This window comes from Metopolophium dirhodum, chromosome 4 (assembly GCF_019925205.1).
Source record: "Metopolophium dirhodum isolate CAU chromosome 4, ASM1992520v1, whole genome shotgun sequence".
Lineage (NCBI taxonomy): Eukaryota > Metazoa > Arthropoda > Insecta > Hemiptera > Aphididae > Metopolophium > Metopolophium dirhodum.
The window spans coordinates 2589408-2611986 of NC_083563.1; the positions used below are offsets into that span (position 1 = coordinate 2589408).

Genomic DNA, 22579 nt, shown 5'->3' on the forward strand with positions numbered 1-22579 from the left:
GCTAATAGTAGTAGGTACTTACTATAAATTAGTACATATTAGTGTATTACATAAAACCTGGCATAAATTATATTAAATTGTCTTTATTAATTATAAATACATTAATAAATTATCTACCATCGTCATCTGGAGTTTAACATAATATTATATATCGTTTGTTTTATGTATTATATTGAAATATTACATTATATTTTATTAAAATGTATAGGTATTTTAAATGCACCATAAGAATAAACAAAATGTAATAAGATAATATATTATTATACATTTAATTATTATTAGTTCTAGTGAAAAAGTTATTTTTCTTTGATGTTTTTTTTTTTTGTTGTTACTTCTTGACTACCTTTGAACTTATGGAAAATTAAAAAACACGACAAGTCGAAAACCACGTTTGTTATTGAAAATAATAATGATAATAATAATAATAATAATTATTATTATTATTACCATTATCATCATTGTGATTCTAAGAAATAAAGTCACGCAACTGTAATAATTTTCGTCAGAAATAAAAAAAAATAAGATTCATTATTGTTATGGTAATACGAAAAGCAAAAAAATTGTTTTACAGTGACAACAAAGGCACGACATTGCGTCCCTAGGTCCGGATTAACTTGGCGTATCCCGATAAATTTTAGCGTGCCACGGTGTATTCTTAATGTGTTGCATGTGCGAATAAAACCCGAATGGAATAGACGTTTTCGGTGTTGCTTTTAGTGTTGTTTTTGTAGCGTGTTTAGTCGAAGAAGGAGTAGACACTAAAAAAAAAAAATATATACCTAGGTATATATATATATATATATTTCTTATAAATATATATTGTAGTGATACTAATAAAAAAAAAATAAAAAAAAATACGAAAATTAATATTTACAATTTATATTCGGATCACGTTTTTGTCCCCCTCGGCAAAAACGTCCGAAAACAATATATTACACAAGTCCGTACTGTACATTATGCATTCCGGAAGTTTTGTACGCTAATAATTCTGAAAAAGGAAACCTTTCGCCTTCTCCGACTTGAGAGCAGTGAAATAATACCAATCGTGGATACACGTGCAGATATCGGATACATGTAACTAATGCGTTGCTTCATTCGTGTTTGTATTTAATCAATCAAAAATAAACGGAGACGAACACGGCCAATATACATAATACTGCGCAGACTTAAAAGTGAACAGTTCATATCGTTTTATTAATACTTAAATTCAAATTGGCTCGGACAAATGTCGTTATTTGTGTTTTGCTTAAAGAAATGCCAATAATGAAATGTTAATTTATTTCAAATTTATACTTACAGTTAGTAACGGAGTCGGAAACCCATTATTTTATACTCTTGTTTGACGGTTGATATGGAAAGAAGTTGAACTAGTGAACATCGACGTTTAAATGAACTATCCAACTTCATTTGTTGCTATATAATATGGCAAAATTGAATAAATGAATTAAATTACAATTTTTGTTTAAAATTCCCAGTCAAATGTTTATTGGTGTGATGCAATTTATTTTCATTCACTTTTAAGTCGTAAATTTACTCAGTGTATTAAAAAAAAAAATAAACCGTAGGAAACGCGTTTTAATGAACATCGGCGTAAGCCACTTGTTATGTTTAGCTATTTGGTTTTATTATTTTTTCATTTCGCAAATAATAGATGGCATTTTGTTTTATTGAATGTTCTGCATGGCTTGCTTTTTAACACAAGCTATAAAAAATCTACCTATCTTAATAAGTAAACTTTAAATTGGAAAAAAAGAAATTGATTATTTATCAGCAACAACTCACAAATAAATGAATAATAAGGTTCTACATAAATGTTTTATCAGTTCACAGTAGTAGGAAGTTGTTATTTGGAGCAATTTTATGGTGTAACAGTTTTATATTTTATTTAACGAATTTCATTGGAAATTTAATCATAAGTCATTTATTAAATAATAATATTAATTTTATATTGTCATTAGTAACACGTGAATCTATTTGAATAATTGTATCTACTTCTGATGACATTAAAATATAGGTGTACATTCTAATACATAAAATATCAACAAAATATTTTGGCCCAAACATAGCCATCTGCAGTGTATTATTTGTTTTACTTTGATTATAATTCAGCATGAACCTAATGACGTTGGGTTTTTATTACTCGGTGTATACAGTTTGAGACAAATATTTCTATTTTTTATTCACTTTGATATAATTTTGAAATTTTTCGCAAACGATGTGGCGATCAATACCACGTTTTTAATTATTGAGACCATTACCATGTATGAATAATATAGGTGGGTAGGTATATAAATACACTTTGCGTGCTTTTAAATAAATAATACGCTTTTATGCGCAGGAAATGAATTTATTCTTATATAATATTTTGTATATCGACGGGTTGAACCGAATTTCCCGAGATTTCATTAATACGAGAAAAACAAAACCTAAATAAGAAACAAGTATAAAAGTAAAAAAAATAAAAAAATACGTAATGGTGGGGTGGTTTACGGGGAAGGTTGCAGAGCCCAATTTCCACGGGGAGGGTGAGTCAGCTGGTTAATTGCGATGTCATGTCACTGGGTTATTATATCTCTTCGGGCTGCGCGTGTGTCCTCTACATTATACTACTGCGCCTTGTCCGTCTTCCCCTCCGTCGCCTCTCAAGTGAGCCTATCCATTCACCAAAGCTCTATGCTATCACATTATACCGTCGACGACGTTACGCAGTTAATATATTATTATTTATTGCTATCAGGGCTTGAAATCGAAATGAACATTTCGATTTTAATTTCAGCTTATATCACTATTTGTTTTTTTTTATTTAAATTAAATTTAGTACCTAGGTATATTGATTTTATAATTGTATGACTTTTTATATTGTTGAACGACATTGATTTAATTGCTTTATGATTTCTAATTAGATTTTTAACATAATTTTTCTTTTTTTTCTCTATTTGAAATATCAATTTTATATTCTTCGGATTTTATTTTTGATTTCTAACTACGAACAATTTATAGTCGTTCGCGCGTTCCACCATATTCGTCGTTACGCTTGGCTGTGAAACGGATCTAAGAAAACGAAATATTGGTTATTACATATTAGTATTGATAAATAATATATAAGGTGGATAAGGTATTAGGTAGATAATATTATAGCCCCGTTGGCTATTGTTGAATTTTACATTTTAATTATTATTTTTTGAAAATTTTAAATCGATTAGTGTATACTACAAAACTATTATTATTTTGGTATAAATTTAAGATTTAAATTTTTTCCGATTTCCATGTAAACGTTGATTTTCATTATCATTTCAGTTTTGATATATCTATATTGATTTCTCAAATTATTTTTAACGATTTCCATACGTTATTTAAAATGTATTTAAAGGCCTGAATTTATTGTAATGTTATATTATTACGTATTATTATATTGCGCGCGTTATGATTTATAATACTATCATAATAATTATATATTGTACGCGAATATTGTAATCCGTCGGCGCAAGACGCCCATCGGGGTACGGCCATTTCCGTCGACATTGATCTTTCGGCGCCGTTTCGAAACGATTATCGCGTACGGCCATTGTAATATAACATATTATTACAACAATTACGCACAATACACAACAATATGCCTGTCCGTTATAATACGCGCCGTAAGTGTTTCGGGTCGTAAAACTATCGTGGCGCTAATTTATCGTCGATCGAAATCTCCTCCATGTTCGCGTGCTATTATTATACTGCTGCTGTGTTACGCGTATGTACGATAACAATAATAATATATATATATATTTATGTGTATAATTGTGTGCAGCGTATTGTGTGTGTATACCCCGAACGCATTGTTATTGACGCCGTCATAAACGAATCTCGCATCGACGGCCGCCGATAATAGTTATATTATATATTATTATTTCGACACACACAATACGACGTCCTAATATAACGTCATAATAATAATATCGTATTTATAGATCGGCAGCCGTTTTATGCGTCGCGTCGTGCGGCAGAGAGTGCGTTTAATGTCTCGTCGAGTTTTATGACAGTGTTGTACCTACGTCGTATTACCCGTATATTATATTATATCATACACGCATTGTGTGTGCTCGCCGTCGGTATATAGATATTTTATAGCCGCCAAGTAATTGCCGCCGTATCCAAAGTGATCGGGCTTGTCGAGTGTCAACGTATAATAATATTATATTACGATTACGATTACGATTACCTATCTATGATTATTAAGTGTAGTTTTCCCTCTAAATTCTTATCAATAAAACGATGATACGAATTTGTATTATTTGTAGACCAACTTACTGGCGTTTAGTTAACTGTCACATAATATGTACCACAACATCAATTTAATTTTAAATTTGATTAAAACGTGATAATTCAAAATTAGTTTGTTTATTCGAGAAAACTACTAGCAATTCCTGTGGTACCTATACGCCCTTTTAACATTTTCCTTAAAAATATACATATTATTCTCTTTAGGGCGTTTGTATTTCATTTATCCGCTATATAGAGAATAATCCTTAATATTTTTAATCACTCTAATATTACAGATTATGCTCCTATTTTTTCTGAAAATTTTGATACCAAAAACTCATTTTTCCATTTTTGGTGGTATACGCCCTTTTAACAAAACACCATCGATATAATTCCTGAACTTTAGTGGCCGCTACTGGTGGTCTACAAACTTACTTACGGCGGACAGGCAGTTGAAACGATGTGCACGATGTTCTTCATCAATGACGTCCAACGATTTACGTGTAACACACATGATATAATATTATATATTATGTACACTGCAGGGTGATTCATCAAGCGCATTGTGTTCACCCACGCGGTCACACATCGTATTTTCTTTCAGCTATTAGTTCATTCGAGTTTTGATTCTTAGAATATTATCGAGTGTATAGGAAGACTATATATTTTCAAACATTTAGATTTTTTATGCGATTCAAACAGTGTCCTGTGGCAAAACAATTTTTTCGTCTTCAAACAACCATGATTTTTACCATACATTTTTAAGCAGATGATATTTTATTGGAAAATAGTTTTGACTAAATAAATTATAAATAAATTTAAAATATTTATTTTTTATGTAAAATCATTGTGAGTTGATAACAATAATTTTAGTTATCAAAACAACTTGTTAGATTTTCGATTAAGATACACTGACATTTTCGAAAAAATTATGTACAAACAATAAACTGTAAAAGAGGGTTGTTATAATTCGAATAAAATAATTTTGTGTTGTCATACTATGCACTCGTTGAATTGTATAAAAATCTTAAGTATTTAAAAATATGATCCATAACTAATGATATACTTTACCAAATTCAAAAATCAAAATTTTAATAAATGATAAAGGGTGGTAGAAAGCGTGCTTGGTAAATCACCCTGTGTGTACTTAATATATTTTAGGTACAGAATTTATAAAGTCATTTGCAACGTATAATCGGTTAAATGTTGATAGCTAATAATAATTTTGAATATATTCAACTTCGACACGTCATATTATCCTAGATCCTACCACAGGGCATAATAATAATAATAAGTACTCATTTAATCCCAATCTAGAAAAATATTCGTCAGAGAATTTAGGACCTTATGTAAACGGAAAAATGTTGATATTGCGATGAGCTGACTTATCATACGTCAATATACACACTGAGTATTTGAGTTATTTCAGTCTTGTCATCGAAATTCGAAGGCGTTACTTACAAAAACACCTGTTAATTACAAACAATATGACACCGATAACTGCACTTTATAAAACGATTATCTATTACGGACATTATTATTATGAATGAAAAGGAAAATTATCATATTTCTATGTAATTCGTCAATTCAGCGTGTAACTCAGTGTGAATCGGAAATTCTCTTTGAACCAAAATTCACTTTTGATATTACATTTATTAAATTATAAATAAATCTTCATCGGAATTTCACTTCTTGGTGTTTTGAATGAATTTAATTTATTTAAATTTGCTCTCAAAAAATGTATACTTTTCAATCGTTTGTTGAAAGTGGCAATACACCGTTGTCTGGGTTCCTAAATTCCTTAATTGTTGAATGGATCCAGTACAAAAGTATTTTTAACGTTTTACACTTCAATGTCGAAAGATTTTGTTTTATTTGATATTATAATGATTTATTAAATTATTTGTTTTCTAATAATTGTTCGAATGTTATTGTTTGATGTTTGTATATTATTTACATTTATTTTATTTAAAGTTTTTATTTCATTGAATAAATATTGTATTACATCCGGCAATATTGAAGTCATTCCGTCCACAAATTAATCAATATTATATAATATTAGGTACACCTCTACGTATAAATTCAGGATTACGATAGTCATTAGAAAATGGTTTATACGCGACCGTTTATCCATCCACCAACAGGAAGTGATGCGGTGGCGGGACAATCATAATATTTACCCTATGACGTATGCAACTATAATAACTATACACTAGATACATATTATTATTATTATATGTCATCCGCGGTCTCTCTCTCTCTCTCTCTCTCTCTCTCTCTTCGTCGCTGCCGTTCGAGCAAATTGATGTTGTGATAGTGACAGAGACTCAGCAACATCAGAGTGTGTACCCATTCGGTTTTCGACTATACTGCAGTGCAGTGTACATGTTTATCGAACAAACACGAGTTGTTTTCCGACGACGAGAGGTAGAGACCAGAGAGATAGACGCGAATAGGGAGACTCGTTTAATTATTATTATATGTAGTCGGCCGACTATATGTTTATCATCATCGTGACTATCGTGCTCACCTCCATTGTATCCTCTATCCAATTACGTACCTGTTTGTCTGGATTAGGATATTTGGAAATCGTAAGTGTTTGTGCTTTAGATAATTTGAATACAATTGCAATCAGTATTAATCCAACAGAATTTTAGAATTTGTAAAAAATGTCAGTGTACTTACCCCTACTAAACTATAAGTACATACCTACTTGACTAGTTTGATGTATTTATATGTAGGTATATAAAACTTACTCATACCTATGTCTTTAATTATCAAACCCATTATCCTTAGTACAGAAAATTTAATAACTACAACCTACCTCAGGTACTAATCGTTTAAATTTTAGTTTTAGATATGTACGACTTAAAAAAGCACCATGTCAAGCCTAATAGTTTACAGTGAACAAATCGATTGTCAAAAAAAAATTTGCAGAATCTTGCCACCCATACGAACATTCTAGGCATGCTCACTGATATGGGTGGGGCTTGTAGAGCTATGAAGGGCACCTGAAGTTTTTTTTAGGTCTTAGGCACCAAAAAATGGGCCAAAAAAGACTGCTAAATTATTTTCTAAAAAATTGCTTCTAAACTGCTGAAAATTGAAAGTATTGTCACATTCGAATACATTATAATTTTATGTATGAGTACGTTGTATTTATGAATTTTTTTGTATGTATACATTTTTGAGGGTAGGCAGTGTCAATAAGTGGTGGGTGGTCAAAAAAATAGCAACCGCATTTGTTACACTAGCCTGTGCCTGTCTATGCGTAAAAATCTATAAGTATTTGAAGATAATATTGTTTTTAAGCAGTGTTTCTATATATACTTCAGAATTCTAATAAACAAAATTAAAAAGACACTTGAAATAGGGGTGAACGCCCTATGTGAACCACCCCGTTACGTGTATCACGATTCACTACAAACACCGTCGACACAAAAACCATTAGCCAACGATAACACATGTCGCCGAATATAATATTTAATGTTATCATATTATATTCAAGAAAAAACCATTGTGTCCGATAGTATTATTATAATTTCTACGTGGCGGCGGCTGCAGTATTCGGGCTAATTGGGTGTACACCGGGAAAACCGCATTGCAGGAAAAACAATGCAGTGGGTGGGTGTGTGTGTGTGTGAGTCAAAACACCGGTTGCTGTGCGGTCGTTATTTTAAGATTCGGAGGGCGCTATGGTAAGGAGTGGGGGGGGGGGGGGGTCGAAGAAGAAGCGCAAGGCGAAAAAAATCATCGGTTATGCACCGGGTATTTGGTTTCAAGCGCCCGTGGTATAATGGTAGATGGGAGTGCTGAGCGACGGAGTGGCTGGTACCGAATGATGCGCGTGCGCACAAAAACTTTCTCTGGTCCGGGCGCTTGGCCGTGTGTAGTACCGTATACGTATGTTATAAGCACATACGTCGGGATAGAGAGAGAGAGAGAGAGATAGAGAGTCACGTGTCGGCGCATAATTTATAATTTCGCCTCCACCGCCGCCGTATCTGCCTCCAGCCAGCCGACGCGTGTCTTCTGCCGCATATACATAATATATAATATATACGTGCAGTACGGTAGTGTGTGGGTATTGATTTAAAATCGGCCTATATAACGGGCACGTATACGTATAATATGATATGAGAGTGTGTGCGGACGGGTTTTAAATGCGGCTGTGCGCGAAAATCCGATCAAAACGGACGGTCGAAAAATAATGGAAAAAAATAATATTAATAAAAAAAACACCACGTACACGCGTTCATATAAATGCAAAACATTTAAACATAACGTATATAATGTTAATATAATATATCCCATCGCGTGGCAGGGGACGACCGAATTTTTTCCCGAAGTCCGGCACCGGCCTTATTGTAATAATATCTGCAGCGTTCAATCCATTTACTATGGTATACGTTTCGTTTGGTTTTGTTTTGCTCTCGTCGTTCTTTTTTTCCCAACAAAATGCGAAATCGCGCGTACAGTTCACATAATACAACAAGCACGTATTGTAATTATAATATACCTTTGGAAAGGTTCTTAGGACACGTCCGTAGTTCTTTTCACATTAATAATTGTTATCGAACGCGTTTCGTCGAAAAATATAATATTCATAAACACGGAAACCCGTAAAAATATAATCGTTTACGTCAATCTTATTGTTACAGTCGAGTAGCTGTATACTTTGTGATAATTACAGGACGACCGCGACGTTGGTTGATTCTTGAAATGGCGTGCGAGTGATTGTTTTAGTTATTGGATTTAATAAGTATTCGGTATCAACAAGCCAAATCTGCAGTTACCTGAGTAATGAAACTATGAAACCGTTATCTTCTGTACAGGCACTTATTTCGTATGTAAAAAATTATTTTTAGAACATTATGATACAATTAAATAATATTATCAATCATTTATATATAATGCCAAATTATAATATGTATAAATATTTGTAATTTTACGTGTATGTATACATTTCTGTTTTAAATGAAAACAAATAAATAAAATAAATAAATAAATAAAATTATGATACGTGTCGTGTGTGACTATTATTATAATATCGCAATACCTTTATAATATATAAGGCAGTAGGTAAATATTATATTAACTGGCAATACGCCTGTAAATGGAGATTCTAATAAGTATTTATTATTTCCCATATTAACGGGCCACCCGAGAAATAGACTTAGAATTTATTTTAATTTTTTTAATTTTCTAGTTTTTCTGTTAAATTTTATCCATTTCTTGTGGAGTCGTTTTTCTCGTCTGTTGCCGTGCTAATCCGGATATTATTATGACGACATGAAACTGCGTTCGTGCACACTGTGTAAGTGTACTATGATACAATGTATCTCAATAGTACCTATAATATTATGGGATGCGGTGCCAAAAGGAAATATTAAATCAACGAGAATTGTTTTGTCTGTGAAAGTGTGAACATATATATTATTATTATTAATCACTCAATCGTAAGTGTAGGTTCTTCGGTAATCTGAGTATAACATTTGCTTTCGTGATATTGACTTTTATTAAAATACCTTAGTTAATAATATTGTAACGTGGATCGGTGTATTAAATATACACGGATTTATCGTTTACTCGTCTAATGGGATTAACCTGAATCTAACATTCCATCATAATATAAATATATTTTATAGAGCTCAAGTTCTATTATTCTAGTAATTCTCAAAAATAACATTGTATGAAATCCCGACATTCATATTTTGTAGCTATAATGTATTAAAAATTGGAGTTCCTAATATAAATTTAGTCATTGACACAAAATTTGTGTTGATTGAAATACTAAACATTTCAAATAAGACAATATATAACTACGTACTACATAAGTACATAACAGGAGTATGTAAAATAATGTTTAAGTTTTTGTCATATTTTTTATTCAAGTTATCATAATAATTCATAGACCGGTAATCATTAATATATTTTATTTTTTTGCAGAATAATGATATTATATAAAGTATGTGCAACAAAACTTATTATTCATTAAAAAATCGACAGATATGCTCTGAAAGTTTTAAAATAATATATGAAATTATGCAAAATATTATAAAAAAAGATAACAGATATGTAAATGGTTTGAAAGATAATAATCAAATAATATGTCAGTATGCATACAATTTTAAAATATTGTATGGACAAATGTTAATTAAAAATAAATAAATAGATGAGTTTTATATGAAATAAAACAATGTTTTGAAAGAGTTTTTGAAAAATAAACATTTAACTTTAAAATATCATAAATATTCAAAGACTGTATAGATAGGAATAAAATGTTTGTAAAATTCATCACTGTTTTTTCTCAAGTATATGCAATAACAATTATTAAATAACATATTCTATATGCACAAACATCTAAATGTGTACAAAATAACATTTTATATTTAGAAAGGTTATGTCTTGAATACAATTTTTATTGCACTTATTTTAAATGAAATTCGTCGATATTAAATTATCAGCCCTGATAATAATGTAATGATTTTTGTTCAACAATAACACAGTAAGTAATCTGGTAATTCAATAATTAATGATTAAGTCTTTGAAATATTATTTTTATTCTGTGTAACCATAACTTTAGTATTTATTTTATGAATGACGATGACTAACGGAAATGGCCTTAGGCTATATTGTTTTGGTTATTTTACCAACTATCATTAATTAATTTGATTAGATATCATATTTTGGACCAACTTCGGGTTTCCAGGTACAGCAATTGACGAGCGTTTTATTTGTTAAAAACTTTTAGGCCTCTGGCATAATAATATTTACTTTTTCTCATAATATTATTCATTATCCATGTGACATAACAGTATAATAAATTACTTTTTGTTTTTTATATACACGACCTGAATAAATCACAGTACAGGGAAAATTCCTATCAATATAATATAAAGTAATAATAATATAAGTGAACCAATAAAATTATTCCCGATAAAATATAATTGACCGTCGTTTATTAAGAAATTACGATTATATAGAGGGATGTATAATGGAAGAGGGTGTACTTGTACGGTTATTTTGCTCATAATATAATTTATGTTATATATAATATATATATGAATATCTATAGTATCCCAGGAAAAGGCCCCGAGGAAATGAAAGGAGAGTGTGTTTGGGACGTTGGGGCCCACGAGAGGAACAATTGTTTTTATTACGGGGGAACTATATACGTCCTTTTCATGCCCAACGCGGCGCTGGTTTCTCCAGAGTTTATATTTTAGCATAATATTACACCCAAAAGAGGCAAACTGAAAATAGCCGGTAACTGACCGAAGAGTACTAATGGTTCGGCTTTATCGAATTCAAAACGTTAAAAATCAAACCGACTGCGCGGCGTATGTACGCGAATTGAAATTATTACGAAGCAGCCTTCCAGCCCGTCGTGTGTGTCGCTGATTAATCGCGAAAGTTCTCCGCGGGACGGAAGACATTGTTGAAGTATAGTTTCACTGGAATGTCAACCATATTTAGACTTATGTGATTTTGAATATATCTGCCCCGAACACTATCTCTCGTGAAGTATTAGCGTCGTAAAAACACAATTCTCATTTAAATGATTTATTGTTCGGGACGGAAACTAGACCTGATTACACTTGATATTAATTTCAGTTTGTTGTTTGTATTGTATATATTTCACCGATCTCGTCGATTTACGCTTTATTTAAGCAGTGCATCATATTGTCGTGTCTCTGAACTATATTAGTCGATGTGTACATTAAATTATTGTTATTATGATATATATTTGTTTTATCGGTAGACAATAAAGTATATTCATCGCAGCGAATCGTTGTTACAATTATTTATCCATCATAAATATAATATTAAAAACACATTTTCGATACTAAATCATATAATTTGTATATTAATAATATATATATAATATTATGTATATATATATAAAATTGTTCTTTTGATATTGATACGATTTACGATTATTTAATTAAATTGCTTACAACGTATATTATATTATTCTCAAATTATATAATTCAACCCTATTATTTACTTATAATTCAGCAAATTATATACGTAATTATATTCATATATTTGATAAAATATGATGACAATATAGAAATAATAATGGCTATAAAGCCTTTCAAAAATGTATTTTATTGCAACACAACAATACTGTTGGAGTTGAAGCAAGAAATATTTTGTCGCACGTGCATTTTCATACAGCGGTAAAACTTTCAAATGCTTTACGATCATGGTATGCGTGCGAATGATAGAGAGGGAGTTTACAGTTTTAATAACAAAGGTCTCAAAGTTATATTTCACGCAATTAAAACTGAGTTGATTCTCAATAAACTTTCGTTTATAACTAAACACTCGCGTTCATTAACGAAAATTGCTGAACGTCTTTATCAAGTAAGCGTTTAAATGAAAAACCATATACCTGCAGGAATATTCGCAGAAGCTATTGAGTATTCAACAGGTATTGTATGGAATTGTAAACTCGATCTGAAAAACAAACAAAATTTAAATCAAATGAACAAATGGTTGATAATTACATTCATTCCCAGTGCATCGGTATAATATAAGTGCATTTATATGCTCATTTTGTTTAACATCTATTATAATTTAAATTATTATATATGTAAAAAAATGTAAAAAAATATATTTGAAATTCCTATTTAAACTACATTAGTTATTATAGTGAACATAATATATATTACGATTTTTCTACCGTAAATCTATAGTTAAATGTAACGACCAGTGACAAATTCATTTCATATATTATTGATATATGGTAACCTAACAATGTTCTTTCATTTTTAGTAATGTAAGATTTTTGTTTTTTTTTTATAGATATGTTTGAAAACCATTGTGTTGTATTGGTTAATTGGATATAAAAATACGTTACAATTAAAACTACCTATATCTGAGGTGACGTGAAATGGTACTCAGGTGATGGACAAACGCCTCGCAATGATTCCGTTTGCACTCTCCAGCAAGTCGGTCTATTATTGGCTGTGCTTTCTTCTCACAGTTATCATAGTACGACCAGCACACACAAGTAAGTCGTTATTTTTTACTTTTTATTAATAATAATATAATATAAAGCATATACAGTAAGGTACCGATTAGATATAAAACCTATAAACTTATATTTGAATTTTGGAGTTTATTATATTATTATTTTTATTTATTTATTCTTAATCTACAGTTATTCTCATTTATCATACCACTGTAGTTGAATTTTAAGTTTCCGCACAATGGTATATAATATACCGTTATAAAACAAGTGTTTTAAAATAAAAAAAAAAAACTTAAAATATGTACATTGTACATAACATTATAATGGAATAATATATAAGCAACAAACAAATATAACAGTTGTTAAAAAAAAAGGGAAAAAGTACTTTCTTAATATTTATCATTAACATTTTCCTTAATTAATATTATATTTCATCCTTAATGGAGAAGAAAGGATCTCGGTAATTAAAAGTAGCTTTTAACGTTTTAACGTTCGGTGGTTAAAAAGATATACGTATAAATTGTTTTTAAGGCCGGAAACACTCGGCGGGAGAGACGAGCAACGTCATTTGTGTCAGGAGGATGTCCGTTACAAAGACATTATATTATAAATAACGGGATTTAATTTTGCCCCGCCCATCATACCTTTCATTATGCTAATGTTCGAACGGCTCACGGGGATTACGAAAATACATCTTGGGCAGGGGGCATTATGAAACCGCGAGCTGCGATTCCCAAATTATATTGACACGGCTGTTTATATAGGCAAACCGAGTACACGAGTGCACTGCTACGGATTTTTATCGTGCGACACAATATTTGTTTATTTATTTTTGGTTTTTTTTTCTTCATAAAAAGAGTACAGATTAGTGCAATATTCGCGAACCATTATTATTATATTTTAATATCGTACGTTGATAAAAAAAAATACACCTCTATAACAGCACAATAATGTACATAGTCCATATATATGTATTATAATATGACGTGTTCATGCGGTTTAGTTTATTATAATATCCTTTAGAGCATACAATAGTTGAGTCGAAAGTTGACTTCAATAATTGAACTCAAGTAAAGCTTATTGATATTTTTTGTTTTTATTAGTCCGGCTGACTTCTGAACATATTTTTAGTATTGTTAATCTGATAAGGAATTCATATCCTTCGTCTAAAATAGTTTGATACTAATCACATATGTTTGAAATTCAAGCAAGGGAAATACGCGTTTACGATAGTATAGATAATAAAAATGATATTTAAAATTGAGAAAATATTTTAAAATGCAATGTTTTTGTTTTTTATCTAATTTAGTAATCCAAACAGATTTTCAAAGTGACAAAAATAGTATATTAAGTACTTATTATATTATAATATAACAACTGCATTTCCATTATATTGATTTATTCTAAAATATAATATTTATAACGTTATAACTTTAGAAGTAATCCATAAATCCTAAATAAAACTATTTTTGGAAAAAATAATTTAATAAAAAGTGGATAAGTGGATATCGCTCTGCTGTACAGTAGGTTACAAGTGGGTCATTGTATAATGGATTGTATTAAACTTGAATTCAATGATATAATATCATTGTATAAGAAAAACGATTCTGAGCGGAGACGGTTTATCAGTCTGGATATTTTAATTGTTATTATTTATTATAATATCATGTAAGTTGAATTAATATTATAATGTTATTATTTTTTATTCGTTGCTATCGAAAAATGACCTCTTTAAAGTACCATCTTGATCCAATTTGCTAAAAGATAAGGTACTATACGTTGAAATCGAAGCACTCCTTCTGGTAAAAATGTTGTATACAAGATATAAAAAAAAATAAATAAATAAACACCATTGCAAAACCACTAGCTTTCTCGCTCCACCCAGAATCTAAAATAACTATGTTATAATATGATATAAATTTTAAATATGGACTTAAATTGTTTTAAATAATTTTTAAAACGATGTTATCCACTAGATTGAGATGTTCAATTTGTAGTTTTAAACCGAAAATCATAATATAACATATTCAAATGTATTCAAAGTGCTATAACTTGTGATGCATATATATTTTTCTTAGAAAAATCAAGTTAGAATAATCATGAATTTAATTTGGTGAAATAAAAAATTAGATCAACATTATCATAATATGTTTTCATATAATGTCCAATATTGTAAATAAAGTAAAAAATAATAATGAATTCGCGACAGTATAAATTGTTCATTTGATGATTTATTTTTTTACAATATTGGAATTTTACAATACTAACAAACTCAATATGGAGTCTACGACTTATTTCAAATAAATAGACATGCTATATGAAGCTTTTAGTGCACTTTCACTACCTTTAAAAGAGGTTTGTGAAATAAAACATTATTGCTTAACCAATAGCTTTCTGGTTTCGCTGAGAGTTTAATATATTGTCTTCATTTCTTTGAAAAAACCCATATAAAAGACATTCTAATAAATATAATAGAAAAATCGTTACTCACGTTGGACTAAAAAAATAAAAAGTTATCATGTTATATTCACAATATAAGTTTGTTTTATTTAATAATTATTATAAAAGTAACTTGTTCAGAAATGAATTGTAATGTAAATAGTAAATACCTAAATGAAAAATAAAAACTTATCAGAAGTGTGTTAAAATTGATAATGGGATCGAGTAGATAAATTAAAAATAACTGCAATTGAATCAATTTCAATAAGATATAAAAATGATGTTAAGAGCAGTTTGAACTTTAAACTAAAATGGGCCATCCTGTTCTGAAGCTATTACATTTTTCCACTATCACAAAAATGACTACAAACTCGATTGTTCGCTTTATTGGAAAATCATTTTAACTATTTTTTTATAGCCAGTAAGGGCTTTTATTCTTTTAAGCCGTAAAACACAACTCTTTTTTTTTTTAAGAAAAAGAAACCGTTTAGTTTAGTTAACGGTATCGTTTTGATCGTAGACCAGTCGCGTGGAAAACTGTTTTTCTTACTATTTTTATTTTATTCGTTCTTTTTCAATACCATGGTTCTTTATTTCCGTTTCTTTTCGGATTTACCCTTCATTCTTTATTCCACCCCAAGAGAAGACACAGCTGGGCCCTGGAGACGCATCTACACGAGGGGTCGCTGAAACAACAGGCACGACCGCATGAAAGTTTATCGATCGGTCAAAGTTCAAACGTGTCTCTGCACGACCTTTGGTAGTCAATCACTGGATTTCACTATGTGAATGAACTATAGTGGAAAAGAAAGACAAATATCAAGATTGATTATTCAATTGAAAAACGCAATGTTTATTGAAATATTTTGCGACGAATGGCAAAGTATAAATGTATAATATATGGAGTAGGTAGTACATTTTCTGTTGTTATGTCCGCGAGTTCTTATTTTGTTTTTTAACTCGATTGATAAAAACTTATAGTCTCGGGGACCGTTATCTTCCCAGTGGGGGGTAGGTTAGGAAATACGATTACCACGGTCCTTATACGGCGTTGCGTTCCACTGAAACGGAAGCTCCTTGAGCGTGAAATAAACTGGTACTTCCTTAACGGTCAAAGTAACAATATCTACTTCCTCTCAGCGCCAACACAGAAACTTTGGCTGCAACCATAAAGTTTTCTTTTGACCTGACATGGCCACAAGTATGTCGAAATTCGAGTCCATTCACTTTCCTTAAGTCTCCAAAAGCAGACAAAACATTATAACCCTGGATAAACTTAAGGAACAACAACAAAGACATAATTTTCTGATAGTCGAATACTATTTCTATAGTACTTAATATTATCGGCTTTCATGTCGTTTAATTTGTATGTTTATTGATTAAAATAAAGTTGTTTGCTTAAATTAATACAATCGTGTTTAGTTTATTATAAGAGATTTAGAGCTGCGAAGAGTTATTTGAGATACTATATTTTTAACAAGCACACTTAATATAAGTAATTACTTTGATGCAAGAAATACACTTTTTAAATTTAACTAATCAATTATTTTAAAACCGTTTTAATATTATTTATAATCTGTTGTTTAAAATATATATTGATAAAATAATATTGTATTTATGATAAATTTATATTTTTCGCAAAGTATTTAGTATTCAGTTTCCGTAAAATTATATCGACAGTACGAAAATAGTTACGTTTATAATTTATCGCTATAGATTTAAATAAAACTGGCAACATTTAATAGGTATCTAAAAGTTTTCTCTGAATAAAATTTAAAACTAGTTTAAATTTAAATCGTATTACCTTTAATTGTACAGTGTGCATGCGTACACTAATTGAAAAATCGATTACAACAATACTATAAAAATATTATTATTAATTTATATTTCAACAAAATAAAATTAGTTTCTACGTCGATCGATATTTATTTTGACACGAGCAATATAAAGGTAATTACTGTTTTTATAAAAAAATAAAATATTTTCTTATTTTATATTATATTGTTGACTACCGTAGTAGTCGTTGACAGTTTCTTAAACTTTACAATACATGGCCTGTTCATCTGACGTCCAGACGATATCGAATTTATATTATTAATTCCATTTAGTTTATAAAGAATTCCGGACAAAAACATCTCTTATTTTTCATTTTCATAAAAGCAATTGTACAAGACAATAGTACAGAAATTCATTATAACGGTATTGGAGTGTATATATTTTATCCATATAGTCCGTAGGGAGAGGAATATGAAAAAAGAAAAATCCAAAAGTAACCGCCGGTCCCTTTTTAAATATTAAATACACTTCACATCCGAACCATCGTTTCTCTGAGCATTCATATTTAATAATATAAAAAATTTCTTCTTTCTGAAGCGTCAGTGTACAAGTTTTATGACCGGTGAATTCAGTTTGACAGGTTATGAAAGTGGTGGGGTACGATTTGACGGCAGTGAAGTGAAGGGAGACCCGAGGGAAATTACGCGGGGGTCCAAATGAAAAATACCGGGAAATTCACTTAAAACAACCCAGAATATTTTATGATTATTATTAGTCTTGTTTTTTGCTCTGGTTGTTATTCTCTGGTCCAAAATAGCTTCTCCCTCGCCGTCACCGTCCATATTTTTTACGCTACTTTTACGACGCAGTCCTCCCGATTAACTTTTTCCTTAACAATTTTATGACGTTTTCATCGAAAAAAAATTTAACTAAATCATTTGTACAGCCGCAATTTGCTAACCGAATTTTTTTCAGTGTATATAAGTAAATACAAAAAAATAAAATAACGATAAAGCGCAAAATTAGTCGTGAGGAAATATTTAAAGCGTTTACCGTAATATTTTTTAAACATTGTAGGAAGAAAATATTTAAAAAAAAATGTTTTGTATTCTGAAAACGTATAATATATTCTACTGACCAAAATATGCTTCTAGAATACTAAAACTGGGTTTAAATAATCGAATTGTTGACAGTGAGAGGTACACTTGAAATAATTTTCATAATCCACTATAAATATGAAATGTACTTTTTAGTTTTTGCATTTAAATTTGTGTGATTCAAAATGACTGTTGATGGATTGATAATTAAAATATTAAGTAAATAATTAGTGAATAACAGTGGTTTATTTAATTAATTATGCTATGTACGCATCTAAATATATATATAATATAATAACAACACATTTTTAACTGTTTGTCTTATTTTTGTTATTTTTTAAGGTAAAATTACTACATTTTTAGCCAACTCATTAAAATGGAATAATGTGAATATTTTGCGGTTGATGAACAAAGAATTACTTTATTTTTTAATTAAAACATTAAGAATTAAAAAACTTATTTTTGCAATTCGAATGCTCGTATAAATATTGGATTCATCAACATTTTCTCGGTATTTACTTTGATGTAATTCCCGGTAGACCGATTCCGAACTTTTTTTCCACCCTCGACGTTGTATCTGAAAAAGTAATTTAGATCAGACCTAGGATCTCGCGCGGGTTTTTCATTCTTCTGTCCCCTGCCTATCGATTACAAACTTCCCTACGCGGTCTGTCTCCGTAGTGCTTTAATTAAAGGTCTCCTGCTCTTCTCGCGTTACAGTGAAAAGTTTCGTCTTTAATTAACGCCGATAATTATACCGTCGTGGTGACAGTTTATCCGTGTATGCCACTTCTCCTCCACGCTACTACTACCACCACCACCAGGTTACCGCTATCGAAAAGCATAATTCCCCCCCCCCTCTACGCTCACGTCGTCGATCAGCTGATTAGATACAATATCGGTCTCTTTGGTAGCCGGCGGCGCGTACTCGGCCCGCGGGCTCGACGACAGTGGTCGTGTCAATCGATCCGGAAAATCCTCCCGAATACGTATATCTATATAGTGCAGTGCACGCTTTAAGCCCACAGTGAAAAATAATGGCAGCGCGCATACTCGCACGCGGAAGAAAAATGTAAACCACACTCATCGGGATTCACGTGACAACTAGCGGATAAATGCACCAACCGGATGCTCCGAGGGATTTGGCCAGGACATAAATCTCGACGCCACAATATAATACCGCCGCACATCCGTCGCGCTCGCGTGTGATATGAACTGAGAACGATCAGACCACTTATTATTACGGGATCGGCGTACCTGTGTATAGAATATTGTAAGCACGAATAAAGTAAAGACATTATCCGATTGATGGGCGCAAACAGCCCAATTTTTTTTTTTCAGAGGGGGGGGGAGTCGAGGGCTAAAGCGACCCCCCGCATAATGTTTTCAAAAAGCGATATAATTTAATGCTTAGTGCTACTGTGGGTACTAACTATCGGGTGGTGCTGCTGAGTGCCTGCCAAAAAATGTTAAATTCTGCTGCTTATAGTATATTAAATATCCTATTTGCTCATTGTACATAAGGTTGTATGGATTGTAAATTACTTAAATGAATAAAAAAAAAAAAAAAAAAGGTACTAACTTTTGAGAACTGGCGGGGTGGGGTGGGTCTTCGGCGGGCATCTGGGGATACTAAACATTCTACCACTATTTGCGCTAAAATATATTATTACATGTCACACGTGTAAATCGATGATACGATACGTACACGATGCATAATATGTCGCGTACAACCGTTATTGACGTTTCGAAGTTATCGGACATCGTACTCGACGCCACTGCAGACGCGTTGTATCGGCTTTTGAAGTCGGGACTTGTTTTCTCATTTGAATTTGATGGGTTATGCCACAGTATTCTCTCGTCCACGTTGCGTTATTGTTTCGATTACCCACTGCGGGAAACATGATACGCGGCGTTTCATCAAAATGTTAATATTATTAATCTCTATTGTGCGTGTAATGTTATGAAATTTTAGCCTTTTGTACTGGAGGTCTGGTTAGCTGCCGGCAACTGCGGATATGTTTCCCGCAATTTAAATAGGCTCTTGTTATCCGAGTATGGGACCATAATGAACATGAACTTTACATCAAAAGGTGTCCTCTGTCCTTAAGGGAAAAAATGTGCACACACACATATATATATATATGATATAATAATATATAGGTATACAAACAAAGAGATATATTTATAATGATGTATATATAAATATATAGGTATGCATTATATATATTCATTATTATTAACGACCTTTTGAGTTTCGTGAAAATGAATTTCGTGACCAGGGGGAGCGTGGTAATTATATGTTTTTTTCGCTCTACTCGAGTGCTCTTGTTATACAACACGCTGGTGATAGTAGAACACGTAACGCTGGAAATCCTGGTATTTATTCAGTTATCATTATTGCCACGACTTTGGTTGCCGGGACGGGTAAAAACAAATACCAACACACATAACCGGCATTACACGCGGTTATACGGAATTTCGGAGGATACAATATAATAATATAACGTTACGAAAATAATGAATCGTTATTATTATAATCAATATCAAACTTGCAACGTTCAAATTGTTTACCGAAAACCGTGTAATACTCGTACGTCTTCAACGGGAGATAAAAAATGTTACAATATTACGCTCATTACCTACTACTATTACCCAGGTACCTGCTGATAGTGTTATTATTCTTATTATTGTGTGCGCACGCGACGTATGGCGTGTATCGACTGCATTATGAATGTCGTGCACGTCATTATTCTGCTCGACGAGCCGCATAATATTATTATTCTTCGTCCCCGCGCGTACAATGTCAGCGGCCGTGTGAGCGCGGGAAAATGATCGCGAAGCGAAACGTTAGTGGTGGCTTGAAGTCGCGCGAGGTACGCCGGCTCAGTTAAATTTGATTTATAGAAAAGGTTTCTGTCAAACGGGCCTCTTCACCCGTTTCGAGCTTCTGGATCTTATTAAACGTGTAACGACCTCCGGGGCAATATATTAAGCAAATATTGTTTCGCCCGTGTAACCGCACCGAAGTTTAATAGGGTATTAAAAAATATCGAAAGCCAACACGCGCCCGTGGCGGCACAAAGGGGTCGTGTGGAGTGGAAAAATTGAAAACTCAACCCCGAAAAACCCTGCACCTGAACACATTATACCGCTATACTGTAGCGTCGGCCGCGGCGGTGGGTACGGCCCACCCGGCGGGTAGAAATTAATTTCTCTTGCCCTTCTGGGCCCGAAAGCACTTTCAAACAACAATAGTTATTCCAAGGAGAAACCCAACAGCAGAACAGAATGCCGCTGTGTTTACAAAAGTACGAGAGCTGCGCAAAATATAAGCATATAAAACAACATCACATCAAAAATGAAATAAATTAAATGTTAAGGTACCGTGTTTTGAAAATTGTTATTATTTTTTTCCCCCTTAATTTCAATGAATCCCATTATTCGTATTTAATCGTTACTTATAGTGTTGATGAGTATTTAGGCGTAAAAAAATGTTTAATCACTCTATTTCATTTCAAATTGTTTACGAATTCGCATTTAAAATATTGGTTTGATTTGTTAGCATTTATCTCAATAAAATCTGCAAGTGCATGCTTCATTTATTATTTTACCAAGTTGTTGGTAAATTATTACGTTTAAAAAATATAATGCCCATTTTTTAATTACTACAATAAATTTCAATGTTTGTATTTACTTTGATTTAGATTCAAACACAAGACAGTCTGCATGACTTTTCATGACACCAGAATGATAGCGTACATTTAAATTTAGTAGATAGCATTACAAGTGGGTAATATCACAATCGGTTCCTAAAATATATAATAATAATTGGCTTGCATAATATTTTACTAATTGTGGCACTAAAAAAAAATATATTAAAAATTAATTTAATTGCGTAGTGTAGTTTTATGCCAATTAGATATTTAACTAAATTAGAGGTTCACAGTTTTAAATAAAAATGAATTTAACTATGCATAATATCGTTAGGCCCTTTATCGATTATACTAATTGCAATTTATTAGCACTGAACTTT

The 22579-nt window shown here is 31.4% G+C and overlaps 1 protein-coding gene across 1 annotated transcript in view; it reads left to right on the forward strand.

Annotated features, from left to right (window-relative positions):
- The window catches only part of LOC132943981 (discoidin domain-containing receptor A-like), a 232381-nt gene that overhangs the window by 94053 nt on the left and 115749 nt on the right, over positions 1–22579 (forward strand). The window contains exon 3 of the mRNA XM_061013176.1: positions 13063–13270. Coding sequence (XP_060869159.1) covers positions 13165–13270 — 106 coding nt within the window. The 5' untranslated portion in view covers positions 13063–13164. The remainder of the gene's footprint in view (positions 1–13062; positions 13271–22579) is intronic.